This window comes from Danio rerio, chromosome 1, assembly GCF_052040795.2.
Source record: "Danio rerio strain M-AB ecotype USA chromosome 1, GRCz13ab, whole genome shotgun sequence".
NCBI lineage: Eukaryota > Metazoa > Chordata > Actinopteri > Cypriniformes > Danionidae > Danio > Danio rerio.
The window spans coordinates 17,597,501-17,610,461 of NC_141021.1; the positions used below are offsets into that span (position 1 = coordinate 17,597,501).

Genomic DNA, 12,961 nt, shown 5'->3' on the forward strand with positions numbered 1-12,961 from the left:
CTTAATATGTGAAATAAAAATATATATATTTTAACTTGTATTTAATGTTTAAAATGCAAATCCAATTAGATTCACTTTATTTGGTAAACAAAGCAAGTCTCTCATATAATATATCTACTAAAAGACAGAAAATACTGTAAAAACTGCATTGTACATAAATCAGATACAAATAATCATCAATAATATTACTCTAATTATTTAAAAACTGAATAAATATAGAGCTACTCACATTTACTCAAGTAAATAAACAGAATTAATGATGGGCTAAAAATCTGCGGAAAATCTGTGGAATCATATGCAAGCACATGTTTGAAACTGTGAAAATTACTTTATCATGATATTTCTACTGACTTGAGAGGTCATATAAAGTAGCATCTCAAAGAGCATTCAAAATATGTTACCCCTCAATGTCAAAAAGTATGATATTATTAATTTCTTCCCATTTTGCTCCTAAATGCTGCTTCTCAAACTATGACTAAACATGAATGAAAATAATTTCTTTAAAACAGCTTTTACAGTTTTAAAAATGCCGTCAGGCTCTATAATAAAAGCTAATATAAATGCATTTGAGACATCACAAATAAATGCATCTAGGGCAGAGCACTTTGCTTTCAACAGCAATGCTTTTAGATTTGAAACACTGTCAGCTATGTGCATTATGATAGTTATGTATTTACATTTTATTTGCCTAACATTGAAATGTACCTAAAATGATATGAATTGCATAAACACACACATATATTTATATGTATGTATATATATGTATATATAGGTTTTGTACCAAAAGCTACAGCATATCACTTTATATCACTCAGAAAAATGCTGATAAAGGTTTTTTTTTTTTTTTTTTTTTTTTTAAATTTTCAACATCAAAGTTGTTAAAGGATAGGTCAAGGTCCCATAATGCAATAAAAAAAGTTGATATATGTATTTAGTGTGTCAATGTGATTTAATTGTTTTTATGCCAAAAAGGGAAGTGTATTCAGTTGTTTGTGTATTTATTTTTATTAATTTGCTTATTCATTTATTTATTAATGTAAATGTTCATTCTATTATTCATTCCAAAAGTAAAATATGTTTATTAACTATTTTTTTAAATCTTATTGTGTTAAAATTTGACTTGTTGACAATTAAAAAAGGTAAATTATTGACAATTAGTTCATGTGTATTGCAGTTTGCAATAAAAATCAGTTATAAAGTGTAGTTTGGGCCTTGTCTGTACACGATTATTGCATACATGTGGTATAAATATTAGATTTTGAATAAATATTAACACACACATTTTTAATGAATTGTAATTTATTTGTGAAAACATCTGCATGCACATTTAACACAAACATTTGTACATACGCATGTCTAATGAATGAGACCCAGTGCTTCTAAAATATCAGATGACCAATTTCTCTCTCTCTCTCTCTCTCTCTCTCTCTCTCTCTCTCTCTCTCTCTCTCTCTCTCTCTGTCCAGATTCGAGTGTTCCGGCCACCCAACTACTCTGGCACGATTGCTCTGGCTCTGCTGGTATCTCTGGTTGGCGGTCTCCTCTACCTACGCAGAAACAACTTGGAGTTCATCTACAACAAGACTGGCTGGGCCATGGCCGCACTGGTGCCTAAGTTCATTATTTAGACCTAATTCAAATCAAACTGCTGGAGCCATGCTTTCAGCTGAACACTTGCCAGATCAAACAACAATGCATATCTTGGCAGCAACACAATGACCAGTTCTCTCCAGCCCCAAAAGAAGCATTCAACTACTGCAACACCTGTGCTATTGCTTTATAAGGTCCCTTAATAAAATAAAAGCAGCTGGCCATGGAGTAAACCTAGATTAAAATTATTTATTGACTTTTTTTAAGTCACAAAACAGGCCAGTTTATTGAATCTAAACCCAGGATGGTGCAATAAAAACCAAAGATAAAGAGACAAAGCATAGAATCTGTATGTTTTATATCACCCTAGGCCAAGATTATGTGATGTGTCATGCATAAAAGTTTGATTTAAAGCCTGGTGCTTCTCTGTAAATTGTAGGAGCACTTACGATATTTATTCTCCAAAGTCTGGAAGTGGCTGACCTTTATTGCTCCAATGGATAAAGTTTGTTTTCCACCATATTGATTAGTAGTGTGTTTCGCCTTTTTGTAGACTGTAATGTAATCAATCTTTATCGTTCACTCTTTTATTTTGTCATTCTCATCATTCTCTCTGCTTTCATTTCCACAGTGTGTGGTGTTTGCCATGACCTCAGGTCAGATGTGGAATCATATTCGAGGTCCTCCGTATGCCCATAAGAACCCTCAAAATGGTCAAGTGGTAAGTACTCCATACAGAATATGCTTGTGTTTTGCTTCTTTTTTTCTCACCTGGTGTATGGGTAACACTTTAGTTTAAGTCACAAGTCATGCTATTAACTACTTTGATATTACCTTTCTATTATTGTGATATTAACTGTTAATTAGTAGTATGAAATCATTCTGCATCCATAATCCTACCCAAAACCTAAACCCAACTCCTACCTTACGAACTATTATTAAACAGTTAATTAGTAGTTTATTAAGCTAATACTGTTAGTTAATGGCAGTGCTTAAGTTGTGAATTGTGAGGTCCCGGAACAGATCAGGGTAACGAATCTGGCATGTTACCCGAGGATGTAGAGGTGGTGCGCACAAAAGTGGATAGCGGGCAGGTGAGGGTTTGGGGGGGTTGATTGTCCGAACTGTTGAGCTCTCTGTGATCATCAATTAGGATCACATGTGATCAAGAATGAGTTTTACAAGTTTAAAACCTTTTTTAAAACAGTGCATGTTTGTAATGAATTAAAGCGATTTTTTCCGCATTTACTTTATCCCCACAGTCACATGTCAGTAAAATTATAAAAGAAGACGCTTCAATCCCGGTTTTTGGATGTTAAATCAGGTTTATTTGTACATTAACATAACTGATATCCATACAGCACGGGATAATAACATGTATGCTGTCACATTTACTGTGCAAAAACAGTGCAAAGTGAAACGCACCTGCTGTATCTTTTTGTTTGTGCGTGTGTGAACTTTGTACTGACATTGTGTGTAACCTTTCATTGCAGAAAGAGTTTACCTCTGCAACAAATACATAAAATAATCATTGGGAAAATTTTTACTGTAGTTTTTCTCACGACATCTGCTTCCTTCATGTCTGTCGCTGTGCTGTTTATCTGACAAAGCCGAGGCGGAGATTGAGGCACACTCTGACAGGCACATGGGAATAATGGGCAGGGAGAACAAACAGGCAACAAAAACAACTACATTGTGTTCAGAGCAGAAATTTTCTTTATTCTGAACGGTATATTAAATAACCTGATGGGTTTTTGGAGCTGAAACTAAAGGTGCCCTTTAAATTGCTATCCAATTTACTAACAAACTTGAGCTCTTCTTGGTAAATGACCCATATCTTCAGTTCTTGGGGAATAAATTCTGTGGAATATTAATTCCTACGAAGGAATATAGCCTACATTCATAAATAAAAAATATTGCATTGGGTGTAAATAGAACTGGAACCCAAATAATGTGATAGAGCCAGACAGAACCACAAAAAAAATGTGTATTAGATGTCAGCGTAGTGACCTGTAGGCTAGAGCACATCCATTGGTATTTTTGTGCAGACGACCTGAATTTGAATCCGGCTTGTGACATTTTCTGATCTAACCGTCTTCCCCTTCATTCCACTCCCGTCCCCTTTGTGTCTCCAGTCTCATTGTTTCTTGAACTATAATACATTGTCTAGTTTTCTATTTTAATATACTGTCTGCGCTGTTTTTTTTGTGTGCATTTCATTCATGTTAAGGGAAAGCTGAACTTTCAGTTGTAATTATTCTAGTTTTTGGTGTCACAAGATCGTATAAGAGAATAATCATGTGTAATACTACAATCTACATTATTTAGAATTTCTACACATCATCATCCACTCATTGTTGTCATGTTCAAGAAACCGGTTTGATATTATCTTTTTGTCACATTATCCTGCTGTACTCATAAATTGTAACATTACCTAGTAGCAACAAGATATGGTGCTAAAACCCAGTGACAACAGTACAAATGCTCAGTAATAAGTGTATGGTAATAAGTGTACCAAGAAAATATCCTCCATATTATTACACAATGACAGCTTGAATGCCTAAATTCATACTTTTATGTAGTTTTTGTTATGACTCCACAACCCAAATTTCACAACAGAAATTGATACTCATCAGATCAGACAATGTTGTTCAATTGTGTTTTGCTTGAAAAGTCAGGGATAGGCAAGTTGTGTTTGAGGTGGAGCTAATTGGAGAGAAAGAGAACTCAGATTGGCTGTTCAAGATAGCAAATGAGTGCACAAGTAATACAAAAACTAAACTGACAAGAGTAAACCATCGACAGAAGTTCGGAAAGCCCCTCTTGCTACAGTGTTTCTTTATATCCATTTGAGAAATGAAAGTCTGGAAAAAGCATTTTTTATTTGCCATCTTTATCTCATATAAAAAAAACAACAATCTCTGCGTGCACTTTACAACCTGAAACACAAAATAATTGACCATTCACGCTTACTGAACATATTTAGCATTTTTTCCGAAAGTACTTGCTGGGTTTTTATTTTTTATTTTTTCTCAGACTGTTCTCTTTAAACCCTAAAGATGCATGAAATCCAAGTAGATCATCATTTCAGTATTATCTGAAAAACTCAACCAACAACAGTCATGTCATGTTCAAAAACACATTAATCACTTTTTTTTCCTGTTTTCATGCTTGGTTTGAATTTCAACACGCTTATCTGTATGAATGCATACATTTTCTGCCTATGAATGGCTCATTATATGTTTCCATTATGTTAAATGAATAGCTCACCCAAAATAAAAAGTCTGTCATAATTTACTCATTCTTTACTTGTTCCAAAACCTTTTTATTTCTTCTGTTGAACACCAAAGACTATTTTGAATAGTCCTGGAAACCTTTAACCACTGACTTCTGTAGTATTTGAAGAGTTTAAATGCAAAAACTTCTAAATGCCCTTTGGTATTTTCTTTTAAAATTAGCATTTTCTTCTGACTCTTGTGTGTAGACTCAGTCTTTTTATTTTTACTCTCAGTGACTCCACACAGAAATGCCAATTGACCCAGCTGAGGCTCGAACCAGTGACCTTCGTTGCCCCATTTTACTTTAATAGTGTTACATAACTTCTTTGCATTGCCTTTAAAAGAAAACAACCTGACATAAACATAAGAGGCTAAGAAAACTGCTCATTTTAGGAAAAAATTTCAGACGACATTTAGAGGTTTTTGCTTGAGAACTCTTCATTTGTTTTCCCTACTATTGAAGTTGCAAAACATTCTTGAAACTATCTTATTTTGAATTTATTTATAAATTCTATTAATGACAAAATAGCTCAATCTAGTTTAGAACAAGTAAAAAGTTAATAAATTCAGATCAAGTTTATTTGCATTGCGCTTTTTACAATAATTATGGACCCATTTTGCAATATTACTGTACAAACTGTATTATAAATAAATCTTTGAACATTTTAATATTACTATCTTTATATCACAATAATATTAGTGAAATTAATTTAAAACCTAAATAAATATATATTTACACAATAAATACATAGACTCAGTGGTAGGCTAAAAAAAAAGTCTGTGTGTTTTTGCTCACAGATTCTGTGTGGGCCTACTTTAACTTTAACATTTCTGTTCAGAATTTTGTCAAAGATTTGCAGATTTATGCAGAACGATTTTGTAAGTATCGTAACTAAAAACTTAATATATGAAATAAAATGTAAAATATTTTTAACTTATTTAATTATTTAACTAAATAAATAACTTAATTATTTAATGTTTACAATGTAAATCCAATTAGGTAAACTAATTTGGTAAACTAAGCAAGTCATTTATATAATATCTCTACTAAAAGACAGAACATTACTTTACAAACTTTATTGTAAATAAATCATAAAAACATTTTCATATTAGTCAATAATATTACTGAAATTAATTTAACAATGGAATGATTATACAGTTGAAGTCAGAATTAGAAGCCTCCTTTAGATTTTTTGATTTTTTATTTATTTTTTATGTTTCCCAAATGATGTTTAACAAAGCAAGGACATTTCCACAGTATGTTTGATAATATTTTTTTTCTTCTGATGAAAGTCCTAATTGATTTATTTCAGCTAGAATAAAAGCAGTTTTTTTTTTTTATCGAACATTTTAAGGTCAGAATTATTAGCCCAAGCACAAGCACAGTCAACCTGTGGTTGTATAGTAAATAGGTGATGTCATTGTGTATCAAGTGTATGTGTTGTGTTTGTAGACTTTAATGGTTGGCATCATCTCTTCACGGGTCTTGACTGTCATGAGTACATGTTGAAAGATTTTTCAATTTTGGGTGAACTGTCCCTTTAAATATAGTATGCTAATGCATGTTATAAACAAGTTAACCAGGCAATTTAGTGGGATTGAATTATGCACGATTCCTAAAAATAGAACAAAGCAACTAGGACAATGAAACACAACAGACTTCTTGAGCTGCGTCCATGTGTGTTTTGTTTTGTTTGTTTAAATAATGAGGCAATGATGGCAGAAGTTTTTCAAAGCTTAATATGTCTGTGAATGGTTGTTAATACGTACAGTCCTGCAGTATATTTACACAACAGCAATCCACAGCAGCTGCACTCACCTTCTGTTCTGCATCAACCTCTTATTAGTTTCTGAGTGATCCCTCCAGTCAATAACACAATGAATCTGAAATGATTAAAGCCTTTTAATTATTAAAACATAAATAAGGGGATCAGCTTCTTTCAGTGCATAATCCCTCCCTGTAGCGCTTCATCGCCATCCCTCAATGAGTTCCAGGCAGGAATTTGAAGTTGCATTTTCTTCCTCATCTAATAGCTCTGTGAGGCAGAGGTGAAATGAAACGTTGATGACACAAGGGAGTTAAAGTTAGCGATGTAAGGTTGTAACATCTAACCTACGCTACACACAAGATGACATTAATTCTAATGTACAATTATTCCATCATTGACTCTGATCTTTGTGCACATTTCCTTCTGAAGTATAGACTTAATGGACAATTTAAATATTTTCAGATCAGAGCAAAAAAAATGTAGACTTGTAGAGTAATGTCATATTAAAGTATTTTTCCCCCTGTTTATTAAATCGTCAGCTGTCAATATTACACATAACATTTACTTAACTATAGTGCAAAAAATGTCAAATTATTTTAAATCTGCTGTGATGAGATAATTTACCGTAATGTTTTAATACTGTAATTAGTATACTGTATCTGTAATGGTTTAATTTACTGAATCAATCCCCAGCATTGTATGATTGAACTATATGAATCAACTATACACCCTTTCTCGAATTTATGGAAAGCCACGTGTAACCCTGGGCAAAGAGCTTAAAATCACCAAGAGTCGACACTCAATGGGACGTTCCATTGCAACAGCAGCGCCCAGCAACAACCGCGTGGTTCTGCCATTTTGGAGTGAAAGCAATCGGCCGTCCATTGGATCCTATTGCTGTCGCGATGGCAAGCAGCTGCTTTGTTTTTAATTTATTTATTTAAAAAATGCACTAAAGCTGATACAACCCGAAAGACAACAATACTTGCTATCACAATCATGAGCACTTTTAATAGTTTATTTTACAGACTTATATAATACTGTTGTTCTATTGGAATTTTCATTCCAAAATGGCCACCGCGTGACACTAGCGACACTAGTGGCTGTTTCCCAAACAACAACAGAGTGTCGCCTTTTGGTGATTCTTCAAATTGTTTGGCAGTATAGCCAAAAACACATTGTATAAGTCAAAAATATATTTTTCTAAGCCAAAGGAAAATGATTAAGTGAAATCAATATTATAGATTTTTATTTTATGCCAAAAATTATTAAAATAGAAAAGAAAATTGATGAACGAATGATTAAGTAAAGATCAAGTTTCACAAAAAAATTTTGTACAGTTTCTATTTTATGGCCCAATCCTAATTCTACCCCTTAGCCCTTCCCTTTACTCCTACCCCTCGTTTAATGCGTTCCTGTGAAGGGGTAGGGGTGTCCCAATTCTCTTTAGCTTGAAGGCGTAGGGCTAAGGGGAAGGGGTGAATAGCCCTTTGAATGAAATTTTTCAGGACCACACTCAAAACCAAGGGGTTTCCCAGAATACACCAGCCACAACGTCAGCAAAGCTGAACCTGGAAGTGAGGAGTTCCACAATTTAGTATTTTTTTGTCGTTATTATGAATTTTTACAAAAACAAACACGTTTTAATACATTCCTAACCGCGTTCGTGTTTTATCGCCATGCTTTAAAAAAAAAACTCTAAAATAAAAAACGATAAATTTCACAATCTGTAATCTATAATCATAACTCCTGTATAGCAGTTCCACAACATTCTGTTCTCGTTGACACTCAAATACCCTGTCAAAAAAGTCTAGTGGCTGGAAATGGGCTTTTTACGGTGTCTGCTATAATGTTAATGTTGTTTTTGGTGTGTTTACACAGATGAATATGGCTACTGTGTTAAATGCACAGTACAGTCAAAATTTTATTGTCACATTAGATCATTATGATAACATAATATATGCCTTCAGTGATTTCCTGAAGATAAATACTAAAAATTTTGAAACCCTTTCCCTTCACACTCTGTTTTAAGGAGCAAGGGGAAGGGGTAAGGGTACAAAAATAGAGTTGGGATTGGGCCTAAATGTATGAAAACAAAAAGAATAAAGAAAAAAAAATCATTAGTTATATGGTTTGCTAAGAAATTTTTCTGGACAATTTAAATGTGATAAGATTCCACACACTAAGTATTCAGATATTCAAATTGTTGTATTTCAGCTAAATATTGTCATATTCTAAGGTCTCATCAATGGAAATCTTAATTATATAGATAATGTAGAAATCAAATTTTCAAAAAACTGACACTTATGACTGGCTTTGTTGACATATAAGAACCATATATAGATTTTAAAGATACTGCATTATTAAAAAAAAAAATCGTAATGTTTAATGCACTAACTAAAATAAGAACAAATTAATACAACAATAATACAACCAAAGAGCTATTGTTATGTATTCATTCATTCATTTTCTTTTTGTCTTAGTCCCTTTGTTAATCAGGGGTCGCTATTGCGGATTGAATGGTCATATTGTTATTTAAATGAAATCAAATGTACAGTATCATGCCGTTATCAAGCCTGTATAAACTACCTATATATACCTATTTTGTATATGAGAGCGAGAGACGGATGCATCTAATGTCTCGATCTGACAAAATCCAGTTGTACAAATTAGCTCTTCTTGCTACTTAGCACTGTAAACTGGCATTAGTATTTAATAAGTGTTTTCATATTCATAAACTCAACTGCTTTGTAGCTCAGAAAAATTGTACAGTTGCTTTATTTACTCTTAACCATTTATCCATATAAGCAGTTTGTTATTATTTTTAATTTGAACATTAATACAGTCTTTTACCATCAAAAAACACAATATTTTCTGTACCTTCTGTTTCACTTGCCAGTTTAAAGGTGATGTATCTGTGAAAGTAGTGCAGTTAACCTCCAATTGGACCCATGAGTTGTTTAAGAAGAGGTTTAAAATCAGTATGTACATGCAGGAGAATGTAAAGTAAATAGCCAGATGTAATTATGTATAATTATTAACTAAAACTAATCTAAAATATTTTATTTTTTGTAAATAATTTCCAATAAAATAATTGAATGTACACTAACCATGACATCTAAAACAAGCCATAATAATTTGTTCAAATAATTTGTTTGAGAGACAGTTTGGGTCAAATGATTGGTTAGTTTATGCATCATAAAAAATATAATAATAAAAAAGACCAACGTTAGGCAAGTCAGAATCAAATATCCCAGCCTTGCAGGCATGTTTGTTCATATGATATAGATATATTGTACATTTGGTTTCAAAGAATGAGATAAGCTTCTATAAATAGCCAGGAAAGATATCTCCCCCGATTGCCTGCCTTCTTAGAGAATAAAAAGATCACAGTGTTTAGGGGAAAAAAAGACAGGAATCAAAACGGCAGAAAACAAACGAGCAGAAAAGCATCTTCAAATGACAATTAAGCCAGAGCCAAAGAGGCTAATGTAGTATAAATTGTTAAAAAGGCTCATCGTGTATCTCATTTGTTGTACAGGATTGGATGGTAAATGACGGTTCATTTATTTGGAGGATGTGCTGGCGAAGAGATGATGATGATGATGATGAGCGGAGATTGTTGATTCTCTTATTCTGTGTTATTGTCTTCGAACTCTAGTTCTGAATCCTCTTACTCTGTGAACGTGGCCTGCAGACAGCCTTTATGAAATATTCAGGCCTGAACATTGATCCAGAGACGTAAACACACTGCTAACAATGCGGTGAATCCCAGACTTCAGGCACTGAACATCTGTAGCTCACAACAGGAGGATTCCTTGATCTGTTTTCCTCTAATCCCCAAGCTAGACCTGAACGGGACACTTGCATTGGTTAAGAGTACAGTGTCAACATGTTGTGAATGTAGCAGAATCAAAACGTTAAGCTGGCAATGAACACAGAATGTGTAGAACTACTACTTTTTGACACACTAAGTATATATAGTTACATATGTCACTTCACATAATAGCCATATCGCCCTGCGGCCCAAGACCGGTTACTCACTGAACCTAAGCAGGGCTGAGCCTGGTTAGTACCTGAATGAGAGAGCAGATGGGAAAACTAGGTTGCTGTTGGAAGCGCTGTTAGTGAGGCCAGCAGGGGGCACAGCATGTGGTCTGCGCAGCCTACGAGTTGACTTATAGCCCTACGCCGTGACCGTCTGCGTGGCTGATGCGCACCTCTCAAAAAATGTAACTGCACGTCGCAACAACACGTAGCGCAAGCTCTGTGATTAGTCAGCTTGGTATCGCTGATGAGTCTGGGCGGGACCGAGTGCCGTGCGAGCCCGATGGAGCGAGTGTTTACAAGTGTGGAAACCAGTGAAGGAGCTCCTGGAGTTTTGTTTTGTGTTTGCCTAATGGTTAAAGTTGATGCATGTTTGCCAGTTCCTTCTGAAAAATTAGCGAGTTTGAGTCACTTGTAAATTAAGGAAGCGTTCAGAAAAAAACAAAACAACAGTGAAGAAACTCGACACAGAGGAACATTAACACCTCACTGCCAACTAGCATTTCGGAAGTGTTATTGCAGAAAGACAGAAACAGCTCGCAGAAGCATAAATGCACATATAAATGCACATGCGCCGTGGATCACGCCGATCCCTTGAATCAGAAGTATAAACCAGGCTTTAGGATAAAAACAGCCTCTCCAGCATTTCCAATACACTCAGTTTTCGGCGCGCGATGGGTTACAGTCTGAAGGGCATCCGCTGTGTAAAAAACATATGCTGGATAAGTTGGCAGTTCATTACACTGTAGCGAAAAAGCCAAAAAGAAAATGAATGAATAATTTTTACTATATTTGCAGTAGAATAATAATATACAATTAGCTCTTGTCGAGCAATAAATGCACACTAATAATAATAATAATAATAATAACTTACTATTTAAATAGTAAAAACTCCAAACTTTAATAAATTTTCCTTCTGCTTAGTCTCTATTTCAGGGTTCGCCATAGTGAAATGAACCGCCAACTATTCAAGCATATCTTTTATGCAGCGGATACCCTTCCAGCCACAATTCAGTACTGAGAACCACGCATACACACTCTTTCACACACACTCATTCACTAAGGCCAATTTAACTTACCCAAATCACTTGTAGTGCGTGCATTTGACTGGACTGATTTTGTTCTGTTTATTCATTCATTCTTTATCTTTTGGTTTAGTCTCTTTATTAATCAAAGGTTGCCACAGCGGAATGAACCGCCAACTTATCCAGCATATGTTTTACACAGCGGATGCCATTCCATCTGCAACCCAATACTGGGAAACACCCATACATGCTCATTCTCACACATACACTACTCCCAATTTAGTTTATTCAAATCACCTATACCGCATGTCTTTGGACCGTGGGAGAAACCGGAGCCCCCAGGAACATGGAGAGAACATGCAAACTGAGCCACTGTGCTGCCTAACTCCAAACTTTCTCTGTATAATTTGTTTTGTTATGGTTAATTGTGCAATATTTAATATAGTGCTTAAATTTTGTGTATGTTCAGGGTCATGGGAGTTCATTGGTCTATATCAGAAAAAATATATATTATTACTGTTGTTTTGCCATATATTTTCTGCGACATGGCCAAGAAGTACATCCAATTAGTTGTTATCACTTTAAATATTATTCTTTGCTAAAAGGCCTCAGCCGTACACAAAACTATAGCATGTTGCTGAGATAGATTTTTGGTCATCATTTATAGTTGTGCATTGAAGTGTGAAATTAAAAAAAAAAAAAGTGGAAAGAGGTTGTGCGAGAAGACAGTGGTCGGGGAGGGAAAAAACATTACCCTGATTTTCTAAACTAAACGCTACATTTGCATGAAATTATATTTCTCTTGTCAGTCTCTGAAAGTGCCATTTCCACATTTTCTTCGGCTTCATCCTGCAGCCCAGAGCAAAACCCATTTAGAGAGTAGAAGGTTGTTTTGATAATGAAAGCATCTGACTGCTTACTGACGAAATGGCGAGGCAATGTGAGGTGAAGCTACACATCTACTTATAGTTTCACACCTTAGGACAGATCTCACACACACATACACACAATCTTACTGTGTTGATTCTCAGGATGAACATGCTGTAGGCTAAAAGAGCTGAACAATTCTCAATGATTCCTGGCTTTTACTTCATGCCTTAAATGCATTTATTTCTTTCAGTTATTCACTTATTTTTGTTCTTTTATTTTATTTGACTGGATAGACATTTCAAAGTAAGCTAAATTTGTTATCGGGTATTTTAAAGGAGTGAGAAAGTGGTCATTATACTATAAATGGTTGGAAGTTTTAGAA

At 34.4% G+C, this 12,961-nt stretch overlaps 1 protein-coding gene and 1 long non-coding RNA gene across 2 annotated transcripts in view; both read left to right on the forward strand.

Moving 5' to 3' along the window:
* Positions 1-12,961, forward strand: part of LOC147846759 (uncharacterized) — a 1,232,122-nt gene that overhangs the window by 508,183 nt on the left and 710,978 nt on the right. The window lies entirely within an intron of this gene.
* Positions 1-12,961, forward strand: part of tusc3 (tumor suppressor candidate 3) — a 195,535-nt gene that overhangs the window by 130,081 nt on the left and 52,493 nt on the right. Inside the window, 2 exon segments of the mRNA NM_001020560.2 lie at positions 1,467-1,607; positions 2,222-2,311. Coding sequence (NP_001018396.1) covers positions 1,467-1,607; positions 2,222-2,311 — 231 coding nt within the window.